General features: G+C 39.2%; 1 protein-coding gene and 1 long non-coding RNA gene across 2 annotated transcripts; both read left to right on the top strand.

Annotated features, from left to right (window-relative positions):
* The first annotated feature begins 2493 nt into the window (after positions 1–2493).
* Positions 2494–4678, top strand: LOC130994618 (uncharacterized). Its single transcript, XR_009091824.1, has 2 exons — positions 2494–2741; positions 4060–4678. It is a non-coding gene; the product is annotated as an uncharacterized LOC130994618 (long non-coding RNA).
* An 11240-nt stretch (positions 4679–15918) lies between these two features.
* Positions 15919–18704, top strand: LOC130994617 (subtilisin-like protease). The gene is made up of 2 exons (XM_057919672.1): positions 15919–17166; positions 17570–18704. Exons 1-2 carry the CDS (start codon positions 16012–16014, stop codon positions 18638–18640), a joined length of 2226 nt encoding a protein of 741 aa, XP_057775655.1. The 5' UTR covers positions 15919–16011; the 3' UTR covers positions 18641–18704.
* The last annotated feature ends 473 nt before the right edge of the window (positions 18705–19177 follow it).

Raw genomic sequence — 19177 nt, 5'->3', positions numbered from 1 at the left:
AATTATTTCTTGTATTTAAGATACCTCATGGCCATTAATTAATTTAAGCTTGCTGACAGCTTTAATTAATTCATCTATTATCCAAAAGTATAATTGCTCTAATATAATTATTACACTTGGAAATATATCCAACCAGACGAGTTCTAGTATAATAAATCTTATGAGCACTCAAGGGGATATCATCAACTCGTCGATTGGGACACAATTTTAGAGTTAGAATGATTCACGTCGAATAAAGAAACTGATTTATTTTAATTCCAACAAAAATGATTTACAAAACTTTTGTCGATTTAAGTTACTAAAATCTTACGCATTGCATGTTTATTTAAATTTGAGTATTTAAAAAATTTTAGGGATGTTTTTATTTACGAAACCCTGAATAATTATTACAGAAAAAAATGATGATATTAGAGATATTTTTATTCTTATTATTGCCATGTCACCGAATGCATTTTGCAAGTACTCACCTCTACCTATGTAGCCATGCCTTTAGAGCCATGCTTCAGAGCACCCGCAACGCTCCTTCTCGAGCGCTTACTCGAGTAGAGCGTTGCACTCGAGTAGGGCGTTGCGGGGGGCCTTACTCGAGGCCTACTCGAGCCTTCGAGTATACACGAGGGAGAGAGAGAATTGGCGCGTGCTATGCACACACCTGAATTTAAAAAAAAAAGGAAATTTTCGAATTTTGAAAAAAAATTGGCTGTTGCATTTTCTTGGAATTCGGTCTTTTGACCGTTCCAAATTATATATATATATATATATATATATATATATATATGTATATGGGAGGGCTAAAATAAAAACACTTCTTAAAATATAAAATATAAACAATTTTCAGCCCTTAGATCATCAAGATCTACGGTTGATTCATAACCCTTTTGGATGAATTCGTGGTCCTGGGTTCGAATCCCAAAGGTAGCAAAAATTTATTTTTCACAATTCGTAACCCTGTTGGATGAATTTGTAACCTTGTTGGATAAAATTCGTACATTAAAAAACGTTTATATTTATATTTTAAGAAGTGTTTTCACTGTAGCCCTCCCCTATATATATATATATATATATATATATATATATATATATATATTAATTCTCTTCTCCTCTTTAAAAATACCCTCTCTTCCCTTTCTCCCTACCACATTTTCTTCCTCTACAATTTTCATTCTTCCTCTACAATTTTCTTCCTCTTTCTTCCTCTACAATTTTCATGGATCCACACAACCCCTACTACTATGATCCTAATTGGTGCCCCGATCCCTCCGCCGATTATCACCCCGATATGGGGGGAATCAACTCGGAGGAGACCCCAGCAAGTGCTGAGGATGCCCTAGCAAGTGCCGAGGAAAAGTGTCTCCAAACCAAAGAAAGGCGGCTGGAGGAAGGAAATCGCCCACAAAATTAAGCACGACAAGCCGGCGGCGGAAGGAAGGCTCCGTCATACTTATCTTCCTGAGCATACTGATCCCATCGTTCAAGTTTGGGCGGAGGAGACGAACGACGCCATTCGTGGGACGGATCAAAAGGGAGAGGTGTATTGGGGACGGATCCGCGACCGTGTCAACCCCATCATCGGTGTCGAGCTTAAAATCCGGCAAATTCAAGGCCACTGGGCCCGAGTGAGCGCGGATGTGCGTCTCTGGGAAGCTATTTGGGTAGAGACGCGCAAGAATTGGCCTTCCGGCCATTCTGACGATATACTCCGTGACAAGGCCCAAATCCTCTTCAAGGCTCGAAGCCCACAAAAGGCCGCATTCAACTTTTGGAACGCGTGGAAAGTTCTCCGAATCAATTCAAAGTTCAAGTCGATGTACCTCGCCGAGACGTGCATTCCTCCAAGAGGACAAAGACTACGGAAGAGGGCGGCTTTACCACCTCGGCGTCGGGCGAGGAGATCTCCTCTTCCCGGCCCATTGGCAACAAGGCGGCGAAAAGCGGCGAAGGGGAAGGGGAAGGCGTCGGCGTCGCAGATGAGCTCGGAGCCTCCACCCGAAATAGTGGAGAGGTTGGACAGGTCCGACCAACAGATGAGGGCATTCACCACCCAGTACACCAGGAGGAACGATATCAAGGAGAGGGAGCTCGATATGCAGCTCCTCAACACGGATACGACGCACATGTCGGACGCACAAAGGGCATTGCACGCGTCCATGGTCGCCGACGTGCTCAAGCGTCGTGGTCTAGACTAGGATTTTAATTATGTAATTTTACTAATGTTTTGTGTTTTTTATTTTTATGTAATTTTTAGGATTTTTAATTTAATGGAGTTTTTAATTATTAAAAAAATATGTTATTTAAATTTGAGTAAAATTAATTTAAATGAAAAGCATAAAAATCAAAATTAAAAAAATCAATTAGGCTATCAAGTAACCTCAATACAACACTACTTACTCAATGTGGTCCCCCACTATCAAGTAGGCTATCAAATAAGCCCATTGCGGATGCTCTCAGCCTTCATTTCCCTAACTTACTATCACTGTCCTCCCTAACCACTCCACCACTCTGCTCATTTCTACTCTATCAGCAAGAGAAGTTCTCTTACTCATTCCACAAAAACACACTTAAGAGAAAACTCAAAATACATGCTACGGAATTCAAGAGCTCTATTCCATCGATCTACAGCAAACTACCAAGCACAAACCTCCACCTTCACCATTCAATAATTCCCACAAATTTGCTTTGCCGAGTAGCTCAATTTTCAGCATCCAAGCAATTTCATAGCTTTTGAATAGAACGCTCCCAAGGTTTTTATTTCAACTCATTTATTTGTTTGATTTTTCTATATGATTAAAGCATCATATACCTATTCCAGCAAATCATAAAGACAACAACTCATTTTTTCCGACATGTTTCACATATACATTATATAACAGTAAATGTAGGCATATAATCACCTCATCATTTCTGTTTATACATTTTACAATAAACGAGACTGAATGTTTTCAAGAAAGGATTTGTTTTTGCTATGAGTTTTTCTTTTGATGTTGGTTTGCTGTTTCTGGGGGTGTGTCTGGTCGGGCTGAGTGTGGAGGGAGGAAGGCGGTGGCTTCGCATCTGCCGGCTGGATTCAGGGACTGGACGGGAGATAAGGATAGCAGAGGGGGTGATTAGGGTCTGGAGCGGCGGCGGCCATGGCTCCGGTTATGGTCGCCGGAAAACGAGGAAGACGCGGCGAGGCATAGGCCTTGTCGCTGCGGTCACCGGGAGAGGAGAGAGATCGAGGGTTCAGGCGGCGGCGACCTCACCGTTGCTGCTCTGAGCCGGAGTCAGAGGGAGAGGGAGAGGGAGAGGGAGATCTGTGATTGTGTGTGTCTGGGTGTGCATCGCCAGGGAGAGAGAGAAAATGGGAGAGTGAGAGGAGGGTGACACCGGTGGCGGTCGAAGGCGGCGAGGGAGACGCCGAAGAGGGGATTGGGCGGCGTTTGTCTGTGTGTGCCAGTGTGTGCGCGTAGAGAGTGAGAGAGCAGAGAGGGAAAATGGGAAGGAGGGGAACGGCTGAGGGAAAAGAAGAAAGGAAGGAAGTAGGTTTGGGCTTGGGGCTGTGAGCTTGGGCCGATTTTTAATTAAATTAGGCCTCTTTATTTTATTTCAGCTTGGGCCTTTGTTTTACTAATAAGTTGGGCTGCTGCCTAATCTTTTTTAGATGGGCTATTTTTATTTAGTAATTGGTTTTTGGGCCTTTGCTTTAATTAACTTGGGCTGCATTTTAATTATTTATTTTAAAGGATGATTAATTATTTCTTTAAAGAATGATTGCATGTTATATTATTATTATGTGCATATATTAAGTATAATTATTTATTATATGATTAAGCATGAAATGATTTGCATTAAATATTTTTGCAAATGAAAGTATTTATGATTTAAATTGGTTTTAATTAAATCCAATTATTAAAGAAAGTCGAGCAAAGATATTGTTGGTGTCTTTAGCTCAAGATTTTAGTTTTCAATCTTTATAATTAAATTTTGGAAACCTGGCGTGATGAATCAGGAATGTTTAGCACACTCACTAAGACGTAAGGTTAGCTTCACGAGACCTATTAAGAATAGAATTTTTTGTAGGCTTTGTGGACCAAGGGGATTAGCGCTGCTTTCCTAAGACAAGTTTCTATGTTTATGATCTTCAGGCTTTGCCTATCTAGGTGAGCTTACTTTTTAAATGTATAATGTATGATTGAGTTATTAAGCTCTAAATATTTCAATGAAATGCAAACTGTTTATTCAATAAAATGTTTATGTGCACTATGCTCTATTTAAGACTCGCAAAGTTAATCAATTGAGGTTCTCTTATGACCTAACATGTTGTGTGAGAATCGTGTACATATGCTAGCTAACCTGGTGGGTTGATCTCCATCGAGCATTGGCCAGAGGTGTTAATGGTGCTCAGCTGGATGTGTTCCGGAGCATGTGAAACATAAGGGCCTGCCTGGGTAGCATCCCGATGTCAAAGTAAACTTGTCTGGGTTACGCCATCAGTTCAAGTAAGCAGGAGTAAAGGATCCGACAGTGGCTAAAAGGTCCGGGATCACAGCGAGTAACAGAAAGAGAGTGTGACACATGCGCACAAATGAAAGAAATTATTTTAACATGCTTAGAAGTTCTTTTAGTTTAAAACCTTTTAAGTTATGTCAATTATGATTGGATAATCTGTCTTTACGAAAATATGAAATGTTTCAGAAAATGCTTGCCCACTGAGTACATTAGTACTTAGCTCAAAAACACTTTCAAATATTTTCAGGTTGGCTGGTCGGTGTTGACGGGATAAGTTGAGGCTAGGGTTCAACTTTCTATTTTAGACTTCCGTTGTAGCAATAACTCTTAGTATTTCTCTTTTGTTTTCTCAACTTAAGACTTTCATGTTAGATTTAGAATGACATCTATGTTTGAGCTTAAACAAATAACTCCTAGTTTTATGCTAATAAATACTGGTTATCAAAAGCATGAACAAAACTTGTGATCTAAAAGGGCCTAGCTCGACTTGTTACCTTCTATTCGATTTCAACAAGGATTTTTCCTTGTGTTATTTATATGAATTGGTTGCACCTCGATTGTATTTATTCATTCAAGAATTGGGGTGTGACAATAATAACACTTTTCGATATTAAATTACCACTATCAAAGATAATGAGAATATATAATAATAATAATTGCCCATTGATAAATCAAAGCAATGCATAATAAGATACATATGCACATTATTGTTAATATAAATTAAGAAATAACATTTTCTTGTTCTTAATGTCGTCATCCACAAATAACTTTTCTCATTGTAAATCCAATTTTAATGCTACAACAACCGAAGTATCATTAATTAGCCAATACAAAATAAGTATAATTAATTAGACTGTGAACTTACTTATTCTGCAAGAGATAACCATGCGATCTTCGTGATCTTCGCATCCGCCACATGTTATGCAATGTAGAATATTGAATAATTTATAATATAATTTAATAAATAAATTAAATAGCAAAATATGTGATAAAATAATAATTCTCATAAATAAAAAAAACAAGGTTTTATACTAAATAGCTCTAAATCATGCTTTGCAACATTTGACCCTTTTGAATTGTACGAAGCAATAGAATATATTTACAAAAAAAAATTGTAGCATATATTCGATGGAAGTCAATCGCAAACGCATGGTTCAAATTGTTTAGAAGCAGCATCAGTCTCTTTCTACCGAGGCATCATGACCAAAGTTTCATAAGAAATTTAGGAAATGAAAGCATTATTTTCCACAATTTATTGTTACCCAATTTTTTTCCACGAGACGGAAGCTTCTTCCTTGAGCCCCTTTTGTCCTCTTTTATCGAGAATTCACATAGGCCGCCCCTCACGGAGTCAATCATTCATATGGTTTCTAGCTATAGTTGACCATTTCCAACTATGTGTTAATTTTTGTTTTGTTTTTGAAGCATCCCAACTATGTGCCATAAAATTCTAGCTATGTCATTCAATAGAATTCTAGGGTGTTTGTATAATGGTAGACTAGTATCTAAATCGTCGAGTTTCTACGGAGAATTAGTTTGAGATATTTTATTATACTATTTAGATTGCATTTTGTATTTTTTTTCTTCATATTAAAAAAAATATTTTTCGATAAATTTCCTTAGAATATAGGGGTATACATTGATTCCAAGATGAAGTTATGTAAAAATACAAAGAGTTTAACATTATGCATTTTTATGTTTAATTTTATGCATGTTTTATGTTTTAGATTAAGTCTAAAAAATTATGAAGATGCTTTGTCCTCATCTTAGGGGATGCAAAGGTCTTTGTGGTATCGAAGGTCTCTTTTAGCAGCCTAGCCTCCGAAGCGAGGAGAAAGCAAAGATATTGGCAAATAGAAGGACAAAAAGAAGATGCTTGGACTTCAAGATGAAATTCCGTTAAAATCGAATGACATAAGTTATAGATTAGCTATAATTTTTCTTGAAATTATCCATACATATTTTATACTACATTATGTATATTTAAGTTCAACATTATACTTATTGAAAACACGTTAAAAGCTTAAAATATATGAAAAATCCTAAACAATACTCAAATATTTAAGGGACAAAAATTCTCCACCGCATTTTTTGATCGTGAAAGGCCTTTGCCATGTGTCACGTTTTTATTTATGTGTCCACATGAACGCAATATGTGTCCAAATTTAAATTTATATACTAACTAAAGCTAAATAATCTACATGGACCATTATATATATATATATATATATATATATATATAGGAAGAGGTTCAAGAAAGAACCACTACATAAAAGAAGAACGGAGAACCATTTTCAGCCATTCGATCATCAAGATCTACGGTGGATGCATCATTTTGTTGGATGAATGCAGATTCTGAGTTCAAATCTTGAAGGCAGCAATTTTTTTTAGAGCATTAATTTTAACAGCGAATGTATTAATTTTTACAGTAGATGCATTAGATTTGATTGTTCTCACGTTCTCACAAATAATGTAGTTCTCTCTAGAACCACACCCTATATATATATATATATATATATATATATATATATAGGGGCGCGCTCCAGTGAGACCCCCTATTTTTCGTGTAACATGAGGACAATGAATAAGACATATAATACTAATGAACAAGACGTTTATCTAACGAATAAGATGTATATACTGATGAAAAATAAAATTTAAAAAATTGGTAATGAACAAGACATATATACTGATGAACAAGGCATTATATACTGATAAACAATGCAGTATATACTGATGAATAACAAAATCTAAAATATTATGCTTCCTATAGGATTCGAACCCTACGAAAAAAAATCACCCTCCAGATACAATATCAGCCATATGATTGATAAAATAAACACATCAGATCGTGCCCTAGATCTCACTAAAATTAGGGGGTCTCATTGGAGCGGCCCCCATTACGGGATTTCCTAAACTTGATGAATTCGGATGAATCTGATTCATTGATATTGGTGAGATCAATGGCTCTGATTTGGTCTCTATTATCTATATAGGGAAGTGGTCTCCATTGAAGCTGACCATATATATATATATATATATATATATATATATATATACATAGAGTCTGATTCTAGTGAGAACTACAATTTTCGGAAGAACTTGAGAACCATTAAAATTACTGCATCTGCCGTACAAACTAATGCATTCATAACTAAATTTACCGCACTCGAAAAAAATAATAATTTCACTCCCTTCAGGATTCGAACTCGGGTGCGGCATTCATCCACCAATATGATGCATCACCGTAGATCATAATGATCAAAGAGCTAAAAATAGTTCTCTGTTCTTATTTTATTTTATTTATTTTATTTTATTTACTGATTCTTATTTGAATATATATATATATATATATATATATATATATATAGGGGTGGGCTACCGTGAAAGCACATCTTAAAATAAGAAATAAGAGCAATTTTTATGTATGAATTTTATGTAGAACACGTATGAATTCGCTGAATTTTTGTTATCTTTGGGATTCGAACTCAGGACCATAAATCCATCCAATAGGATTACGAATCAACCGTAGATCTTGACGATCTAAGGGCTAAAAATGATTCTTATTTTATATCTTAAGAAATGCTCTTATTTTAGTCATTCCCTATATATATATGTATATATATATATATATATAGGGGAGGGCTACGGTATAAACACTTCTTAACGTATAAAATACAAATTAGCTAAAATGTATGAATTTTATGTAAAACACGTATGAATTCGTTGTGTAAATATATGAGTTGCGAAAATAATTTTTTTGCTACCTATGAGATTTGAACTCGGGACCATGAATTCATCCAACAAGGTGATGAATCAACCGTAGATCTTGATGATCTAAGGGCTAAAAATGGTTTCTATTTTATATTCTAAGAGTTGTTTTATAATGTACTCCAGTACTCAAGCCTTAAGTATGTAGTACTCCCTCTGTCCCAGGCCAATAGGTCCAGTTCCTTTCGGCACGGAGATTAAGAAACTCATTTTTTTGTAGGTAAATGGTGTGGTCCACCAATAATTAAGGTTTTAAGTGTTCCCTTATTTTTCCATAATCATATTTGCTTCATTATCAAGATCTTATTGCACGAATTAAGCAACAAATTAAAGGGCAACTGAAATTTAAAGCAAATCTGAAAATTAAAGCCAAGAAAATTGGTAGGTGTTCTCTGGCAGCAGTAGAACACCATAGCAAATATGAAATTTAAAGCCAATAAATTGAAAAGGGCGGCTGAAAATTTAAAGCAAATCTGAAAATTAAAGTCAAGAAAATTGGCAACAGTAAAACACCATAGCAAATATGAAATTTGAAGCCAATATATTGAAAAGAGCGGCTGAAATTTAAAGCAAATCTGAAAATTAAAGCCAAGAAAATTGACAACAGTAGAACACCATAGCACCGCCGCCTTCTCCAGATGCTGAGCAACACCGCCGACACCTCCGTTCGCCATCTGTTCGCAGAGCCACTCTTGCCTCCAGAACGCGCCGGTCGCGACTCTTCACAACCTCTCAGCTTGACAAATCGCACCACCACAGCGTCGTCGCCTTCTCCAGGCACCGTCGTGTACCACACCGCCGGCCGCACAAGGCGCGGCTTTAATTTCCAGACTTCAGAACCACCGCTTCGTCTCCCCGCTCAAGGCAGTAGCAGCGCCGTCCGCCTTTTGGATGGCGAAGATGGTGTTCTCCAGGGTGGAGATGAAGAGCTCCAGGCTTAGATTAGAAGAAGATGAATGTGCAATGTGAAATAAAGTGACTTAGATTAGGGTTTATTTTGAGGGTATATCCCTCTTAATTAAGTGTGAAAGTTTAACTAATGAACCCCTAAATATTTCTAAATTAAGACTGGGCCTATTGGAGTGGGACGTCCCAAAAAGGAAAGCGAGCCTATTGGAGTGGGACGGAGGGAGTACTAATTTTGGACCACACATTTTGTCCATGTGGCGCACCAAGAACACTTCATGTGGAAGAGACATTCCAAGGCAAATACACATGAGTAAAATAGGAATAAAAGTTTTAGAAATAAAAAAAATTATATTACTTATATTTTTTTAAATATCCAAAAATTATTTAATCTATATAATTGAATAAAAAAAATGCATATATATACACAAATATACATAATATTGCATACAAAAATGCATTGCTTTTTTGTGCTACCGATCAGTTACCTCTCGCGCCCCCCTCCCCCGTGTCTAAATGATGTATATAATTAAACACACACACACACACACACACACACACATATATATATATATATATAGAAACACGAAAATGCATAACTTTGTACACAAAAATACATATATATAAAACACACATATGTAACTAACGCACAAAAATATGTATGATGTTACCATAATACAATGTATTTTTGTGTGTAAAGTTATACATATTGTGTTCAATTATATGTATTAAACACATTTCAGATTAATTTTTTTTTTGAATTTTTTTAATATCCGAAATTTTTATTTTTATTTTACCCCTGCATATATTTTGCCTTGGAAGCCCTTGGAAACCCTCTGCTACATGTCACGTTCTTAGCGTGCCGTATGTACAAAATGTGTGGTCCAAATTTGGTACTACATACTACGTAAGGATACGGTACTACCGAAATCCAATCTTACACACACACACACACACACACACATATATGTGGTTCCAGTACAAACATTTAACGTAAAAATTTTGAACCTTGTCAATAACTGCACTTAACGTATAAAGTAAATGTATTTTCGTACTAATGTAATTGGGCTCTCTTTGAGTCGAACCCATGATCACAAAAGTACAAATAAGTTATAGGTCCAATGCAACTATTTTACAAAGTACAAAAAATTTGTAATTTATACATTAAAAAATATTTTTATTTGATCTAATCTTTCTCTGTATACATATGCATTATCTAAATTCAGTACTTGTACATGAGTTGCACGTGCCATCTGGTGAAGCATGAAACCAACACCTAACCTAAGAAGCAATAATCAAGACAGGATTTACGTGGTTCGGTCGTTAAGACCTACATCCACGGGTGTTTTCGAGTTCTTCCACTATGCTTTGAGATAATTACATTTTACAAGTGTGTTGCTCCCAAAATAAAACATCCCCTAATGCTAATGCTAAACCTTCTATTTATAGATGTGAGAGTGAGCCCTAAAGGCCTTAGGCCCATGAACTCTAATAATTGGATTTAGGCCCTTTAATGCCTTAATACACTTTAGTCTTGATTTGACCTATCTGCACTGGTTTAACTGCGCCGAAAGCTTCGCTATCTTATGATTGTGCCGAGACTTCAAGTTCTTTATCCTGCGCAGGCACTTTGACTTCTTTGGCTGGTTCGGGTAATAAAAATAAAACTCCCTCGTTGCCCGTGCTGAGTAGTCCCCTTGAGCTGCGCAGGCAAGTCGTCCCTTTATTATCCGAGGTCTTCAATTAAACCTGCGCTGGTTGACTTCGTTCAATAATAATAGTAACAATAATAATAGTAATCAAGTAAGATGTTCTTGTATTGCTAAGCACATCGCTGATGAGTATTCTAGTCCTCATCAGCTACTCCCCCTAGTCTGGTTGAACAGTGTTGTCTTTGTTCGACCAGTGGTGTGTGGTGTAAAGTCAGCGTTGTGCTGCTCTCCCGTGTCAATTAAGCATACATGATTCCCTGCACTTGTTAGATAAGAAGTTGTCAATCTTTGTAAAAATAGTAAAGACAAAGTATTTCAGCGCTGCAGATGAACTAAGATAAAAGAGAGTAGTTTTTCCTTTTGATTAATGCCTGCGAAACCACAAAGGGCTAGGTTCTGCAATTAATGCCTGCGAAGCCACGAAGGGCTAGATTTTGCAATTTATGCCTTCGTCGTGCAATTAATGCCTTAGTTTTTGCAATTTATGCCTTCGTCGTGCAATTAATGCCCCTGAGTTTTGCAATTAATGCCCCTGAGTTTGCAATTAATGCCTTAGTTTTGCAATTAATGCCCCTGAGTTTTGCAATTAATGCCCCTGAGTTTGCAATTAATGCCCCTGAGTTTGCAATTAATGCCTTAGTTCAGATAACTTAGACGATCTGCGCCGAGGATGACTTAGGTAATCTGTGGTAGCTTAGATGAGACAATCACACTGACTGCGCTAAGATAATCACATTGATTGTGTTGAGATAATCACATTGACAGCGCTGAGACAATCGCATTGGCTGAGACAATTGCATTAGCTGCACTAATACAATCGCCCTGACTGCACTGGTTAATCGCACTGGCTGCGCTGAGATAGCCGCACTGGCTGCACTGATACAATCGCACTGGCTACGCTGAGATAGCCACACTGGCTGCGCTGAGATAACCACACTGGCTGCGCTGATACAATCGTACTGGTTGCGCTGAGATAGCCACACTAACTGCTCTGACACAATCGCCCTAACTGCGCTGAGATAGCCACACTGGCTGCGCTGAGATGACTAAGATAGTTATGCTGATAATTTGAGCGCTGATTGTACTGAGATAACTAAGATAGTTCTCCCAGCCAAGACAACTGAAATGATTGAGACAGCTGCGCAGATTGAAATAACTGAAAAAATTGAGATTGCTGTGCAGGCTGAGATAACCTACCCTGACTGCGCTGAGAAAGCTCAGATAAATTCTGAGGCTTACAGTTCCGGATCGTGGCTAAGTTACCATTCAAGGTTTTAATATCCGCTACGCGGCTGAGTTGCCGTTAAGGCTCAAATATCCTGCTAAGTCTTTCGAGAAAATACACATGGTGGCACATACTCCCATGGTGGCATATACTCCACTCCCCCCCTCAGTAACATGTGCATAATTCGACAAAACATGTTATGTGTATGCTTGTGATTGGTGTTCCTACTTGTGATGCTAGTGACAGCGCTGGTATGACTATGGTCCCAAAGTATGTTATCCAAATTATGTTCCAGGTCCTAGCACATATGCAGAAGGTGTGCAGCTTCGTGTACTTAGTCAATTTATATTTCAAGTCTAGGCACATATGCAGAAGTTGTGCAGCTTCCAAGATATAATTATTATTGCATAAATCCCAGCATAGATAATATAGGTTACGCTTATGGCTCAAAGCTAAGATATAACATTTTCCAAATCTCAATCATGCTTTCATGCTTCGATGAAATAGCTAAGATCATGTAGTAAGGGACTATAGTTCTGCGAAGTACCTGAGTCACCACTTGTTAGTGGGTGACCTTTCCATGTGTATGGTGTTTACCATATTATTAAATGCAAAAAACTTGCCAAGTATTTAAACTAACGTATAATAAGTTTATCTTATCCAACATATATCGATATCGGATTATTTCTACATTTTTTTTGATGAAATTACATTATAAATAATACAAACCACACACACACCCCACCTATTGGTTATTGTGGCCGAGAGTATTCGAACCTGTAACCTCTTGGACAACAGGCAACCACCCCAACCACTAGGCCATCCCAAAGGTTGTTTATCATTTGCTGTGAGAATTATTAAGCAAAAGTATTAGTAAAATATGAGAGCCCCTTTAAACAGGGCTGTAATCCCATTATTAAGAAATATATATACTGCGCAACTTCGTGCTACTTAATATCAAATTTTCACCTCCCATCAAAGATAATATAAAGCATTAGTATGCCCAAATGTTCAAGTAGAGTATCTTTTGATTCTCAATCCACGAATTCAATGAACAAGACACCGAGCTGCTACGCCCCCTTTCCAACTCCCGAGTCTAGCGAATGATCGCAGCTCTGAAAACATAAGTCCCACATACCTGCCGGACTTAAATTCTGAGCTCCGTAAATTGCAGCTTTGTAAATTGAATTATGAGTTCATTTGAAGAAGCCCCCTTTTTTTTCATATCTGGCTCCTTAAATCCGAGAGGCAGAACTTCTGCGACCGGCGCTGAATGCGGCCCGCGAGTTATTATTTCTTCCCATCAAATCAAGCTAAGTCATGGATGCTCGCTCTTCTTCCTGCAATAATTCACCGCCTTGCTTATCCAGTTCTGCTCCATCGAGCCAGAGTAGCAACAACTTTGACTACAACGGCAGCAGCATAATATATGACGCGAGGCCCAAAAATAGGCGACCTGCAGAATCCAGAGCTGACGACGCGCTAACGAAATTTTGTTTGAGCTTTCATCTAGATACACAGATGTGGAATCAAAACCCGACATCGACCCTGCTACAAATTCGAGGAGGCACAGCGGCCATCGGCGAACTTGTCTCTAACCAACCCCAGAAAAGGCAGCAATATTTGCTAAAATTTGATCACCCAAAAACATCGGTGCTTTGCTGGGAAACATAAGAAAACATAGAGAATCATTAGGATTTATTGTGATTTTCACTAAATTGTTGAGAAATACGTATTGATTTAAGAAAATCGGGGGTTTTCCCCTATGCCCATGGTCTGCAAGCCATGATTGCTCATTGAACCGGTGAGTCGCTAATCTCACCGATTGGGCGGGCTGGACTGAATGAGTCGCCTCTCAAAGAGAGAAAAGCGGCGAATGCCCGTGAAAGAGACCCGATCTCGATCTGTGAAAGAGGAAAATAGACCGACGATAGAGAGAGAGAGACTGAATCTGATCTAGAACTGAGCCGCATCATACAAAGGGGAGGGCCAGATCCATTTCTGGTGCAGACGCATGCCGGAACTTTCCCGGCCGATCGGATAGCCAAACCCAACAATCCCTATCATTCCCTGGAGCAAGTTTCGTGGATGCTCGCCCCTTCTGGAACAGTGAAAAATAGTGATAGGCACCCACCATATCGGCTCAAGCTCGCTGGAACTCTCAGCAGATTTTCATGTTTTTTCATGTTTTTTTAGAATTAGCCCCTTTTCCTTAGGAACAGGAGCCTGGAAATTAAACCTCCTCGGGAGCTGGAAAAGAGACCCCTCCCGATGAACAGTGACGAACAGTCACCCAAATCCGCAATTTCCCAAATTTTTTCGATGAACAGTAATCTGAATTTGGAAATTCCGAAAATCCCCAAAAATGTAGGATCGAAACTCACGCCTTTAATGCCTTAATACACTTTAGTCTTGATTTGACCCATCTGTGCTGGTTTGACTGCGCCGGAAGCTTCGCTATCTTATGATTGTGCCGAGACTTCAAGTTCTTTATCCTGCGCAGGTGCTTCGAGCTCTTTAGGCTGCGCAGACACTTTGACTTCTTCGGCTGGTTCGGGTAATGAAAATAGAACTCTCTCGTTGCACGTGCTGAGTAGTCCCCTTGAGCTGCGCAGGCAAGTCGTCCCTTTATTATCCGAGGTCTTCAATTAAACCTGCGCTGGTTGACTTCGTTCAATAATAATAGTAATCAAGTAAGATGTTCTTGTATTGCTAAGCACAACGCTGATGAGTATTCTAGTCCTCATCACCATCCTACTAGTAAGATATACTCATTTGTCCCAACGAAGTTGAGTCATATTTTTTTTCGGGCCGTCCCAATAAAGTTGAGTCGTTTCTCTTTTTGGAATAAATTAAAGTTACTTTTTCATCCACTCTCTTTTATTTTACTTTTTCATTCATTTTTTCATTTCACTTTTCCCTAAACACTAGCTCCTTAAATCTTGTGTTCAAAAGAAACGTCTCATCTTTGCTGGGACGGAGGGAGTAATAAGTTTCAATAGCTCTTAAACTTCTGTAAATATAAGTTCATCATTCAAAAATAATTTTTTTCTTATGATTTATATATGTTTTGTTATTATTTTCAACATATATCTGTCTCATTTAATTTATTTACAATTGTCTCTGTAAATTATAATTTTCTCTCTACAACTTTCATGCTTAATTATCCAAGTATTTTGACATTTTATAAACTTTTGAGATATATATTACTCCATCCGTCCCAGCGAAAGCGGTGCGTATTTCTTTTTGAGCCGTCCCAACGAAAGTGGTGCATTTACTTTTTTGGTAATAATTTTACACTACAAACAATGTGGCCTCACACACATTTACACACTTTTACACTATAATCTTATTCTCCTTAAATCTCGTGCCGAAAAGAAGCGCACCGCTTTCGTTAGGAGTCAGGACAAAGAGAGTACAATATATTCCCTTCGTCCTAAAAAAGTTCTCCCAAATTTTATTTTTGGTATGTTGTCAAAAAGTTTGTTTTAATCTAAATTGTTATATATACATGACCTCATTATTAATTTTATAATTACAATTTTTTAAATATTATTTTGTACATAATTTTTCTACTATTAAATAATTTTTGATAAATTTTTATTAAAGGAGTCAATGGTTCAAATTTCTTGTGAGGAACAACTTTATCAGAAATGAAGGAAGTACAAGATATTACTCAAACAATTCTCTTAGTCTTCGTCAACAAGCAGAAGAACAATTCTCATAGTCTAGTTGGCTTGATCCCTCAAATCATTCAGAAAACCGAGTTGATTTTTCCATCACAATAAAAGAAAGAAAAAACATTAAAAAAGGCATTAATGGTTGGACTCCCGCGACGACTCCATATTACAAATATGTAATGTTTGAGGCACCTATTTTTCTCAAGAACTGCATCACACTCTTCCAAATATGGCCTATTACGTGTTTTTCTTCACACTATTATTTTGCACCACAAATCTGCACACCATCGTGAAATCACTCGACACAAATACAAAAACATACATTATTCATGTTGGGTTGCCTCCCAGTCCCAGCACCACCGCCACCAACGATTTCGATTTGGATGCATTGTACCACTCATTTCTCCCATCACCATTATCCACCTCATCCACCTCCGATGACGACGAGCCCCACATCGTACACTCCTACCACAACGTCTTCCACGGCTTCGCAGCCCGGCTGACGCCGGAGCAAGCAAAGGCCATGGAGACGAAGCCCGGCTTCATCTCCGCCCGGCCGGAGAAAACGCTGCCCCTCCACACAACCCACTCGCCCAACTTCCTCGGACTGACTCCCAACACGGGGCTTTGGAGGGACACCAGCTACGGCCGAGGCGTCATCATCGGCGTGCTCGACAGCGGCATAAACCCCGACCACCCCTCCTTCCACGACGACGGGATGCCCCCGCCGCCCTCCAGGTGGAAGGGGAAGTGTGAGTTCACCGGAGCCGCCGCGTGCAACAACAAGCTCATCGGCGCGAGATACTTCAGCCCCGGCGACGGCACGCCGCACGACGAGAACGGACACGGCACGCACACTGCGAGCACCGCCGCCGGGAACTTCGTGAGAGGCGCCGGCGTATTCGGGAATGCGAATGGAACCGCGGCCGGGATTGCACCTATGGCGCACGTAGCCATGTATAAAGTGTGCGATGTAAGATGCCCCGAGAGCAGTATTCTGGCGGGAATGGACGCCGCCATAGACGACGGCGTGGACGTGCTTTCGCTCTCTCTCGGCGGGCTTTCCCGGTATTTTGACTTAGACAGCGTGGCGGTGGGATCTTTTTCCGCAGCGGAAAGAGGCATATTTGTAAGCGCGGCAGCTGGAAACAGAGGCCCGAGTCGTGGTGTCGTTGAAAACGGTGCTCCGTGGGTTCTCACAGTGGGCGCAACCACTACTGATCGGAAAATAAGTGCTGCAGTAGTGCTCGGAGACAACCAAGAGTTTCAAGGCGAATCCACATTTCAGCCGCCCGATTTTCCCTCAACTCTGTTTTCTCTTGTTTATCTCAGCTCTACGAACGTATCTTGCGCGCCGGAATCGTTCACAAACGTTGATGTACAGGTATAATCTAATCGAATGGAGTCATCATAATATCATACTAATTTTATAGTTTACTTTTTTAAATTGATGATTTGAAGTAAAAAAAAAAAGGTGCTATTTGTGCAAATTATTTAATATTTACTTATATCCGATTAAATATTACTTCGCCTGTTCCACTATAAGTAGTTCAAAAATTTGAAACTTTCAATTATTAGGATCTGCATAACTTTATTTTCATTTAACGTGACATCATTATTTCACTAACAACTCCATTCAAGTTTTATTAAAATTTGCGTCCTTGTTTATAAACGAAAAAAGTATTGTATTTGAATCATAAAATTTCAAATTTGAATATCAAAGTTAGAATCGAGTCCCAAATCCAATAAAAAAATAGTATTTGATTTGTGTGTAATTCTACGTGCAGGGGAAAATCGTTCTCTGTGAAAACGACAGATTATCAGAACCAATAGAGAAAGGGCAAGCAGTGAAGAACGCCGGCGGCGCTGCCATGATTGTGATAAACCAGCAGCAAGACGGTTACACCACAAATTCTGAGTCCCATGTAATTCCAGCATCGCATCTCAGCTACGCAGATGGGTTGAAGATTAAAACCTACTTGACCTCAACAACATCTCCAACTGCCGGAATTTCATTCAAAGGAACCATGATCGGCGACCAGAATTCCCCAGCACTAGCATCGTTTTCCTCCCGCGGCCCGAACCTGCCCAGCCCCGGCATCCTTAAGCCCGACGTCGTCGGCCCGGGTCACAACATCCTGGCAGCATGGCACGTCTCTGTGGAAAACAACCCCAACACCAACTCCAACTTCAACATAATTTCCGGGACCTCAATGGCCTGCCCTCACCTCAGCGGCGCCGCCGCTTTGCTGAGGGCGGCGCACCCTGATTGGTCGCCGGCAGCCATCAAGTCCGCCATCATGACCACAGCCGATGGAGTGAACCTCGGAGGAAATCCGATCCAAGATCTGACGACTCTACGGGGGGCTAATGTGTTTGGAATAGGGTCGGGTCATGTCAACATAATAAAAGCTGCGGATCCTGGTCTGGTTTACGACATCCTTCCGCAAGACTACTTGTCGTATCTTTGTGGACTGAACTACACGGACCAGCAGGTCGGGATAATCGCTAGCCGCCCCGTCAGTTGTTCGGAGATATCGAGCATTTCAGAGGGGGAGTTGAATTATCCGTCGTTTTCTGTTTTTCTTGAGAATACTCCGCAGAGTTATAACAGGACGGTCACCAATGTTGGCGAGGCCGACGCGGTATACACCGCCAGAATCACTGGATTGCCGGGTGTCGAGGTGAAGGTGGAGCCCACGAGTCTCCAGTTTTCGGGGCTCAACCAGAAATTGAGCTACCAAACAACGTTTACTAGGTTGAGTAATGCAACTAGTGGAGTGGCTTTTCAAGCATTCCTTACTTGGACTTCTTCTAAGCACTCTGTCAGTAGTCCTATTGTTGTTTATCTTTTTTGAATTTGAAAGAATTTTGTCATGATTTTATGATCGGTTATTATATTGAATAAGGAATTGATATTGTGTAGAATGATTGAGCACCATCTTTATTTGTGTTGAGCAAGATTTGAAAATTGAGGTTTGACACTAGAATAGAAACATGAGGCACATACCTAGCTAGCTTTAATAATTAACTATTTTAAAAATTTGTCTTTTATTTTTTAAAAAATAAAAAAGAACTCTATCTACATTGAATCATATGTTATAATTAGTGTTAATATATAAGAGTAGCCACTTTTATATAGTAAAAATAAATTTTACCCACTCAAATAAAAACATAAAAAATATCCACTTTTTGTGTTAAAGGACTAAATTACCCTTCTATATAAATGGGCAAACCCTAATTTCATTTCATTCTTTCATTTCTCTCTCTCTCTTCTCTCTCTCTCTACCCGCTCTCTCCTCTCTCTCTCATTCCTCAGCGCTCTCTCTCTCTTTCTCTCGATCTCTCTCTTCCAAGCGGTCGGCGCCGCCGCATGCTCCCACGGCCACCGCCAA

The sequence above is a fragment of the Salvia miltiorrhiza genome, chromosome 7 (genome assembly GCF_028751815.1).
Source record: "Salvia miltiorrhiza cultivar Shanhuang (shh) chromosome 7, IMPLAD_Smil_shh, whole genome shotgun sequence".
NCBI lineage: Eukaryota > Viridiplantae > Streptophyta > Magnoliopsida > Lamiales > Lamiaceae > Salvia > Salvia miltiorrhiza.
This window is presented reverse-complemented; position numbering and strand designations above follow the sequence as displayed.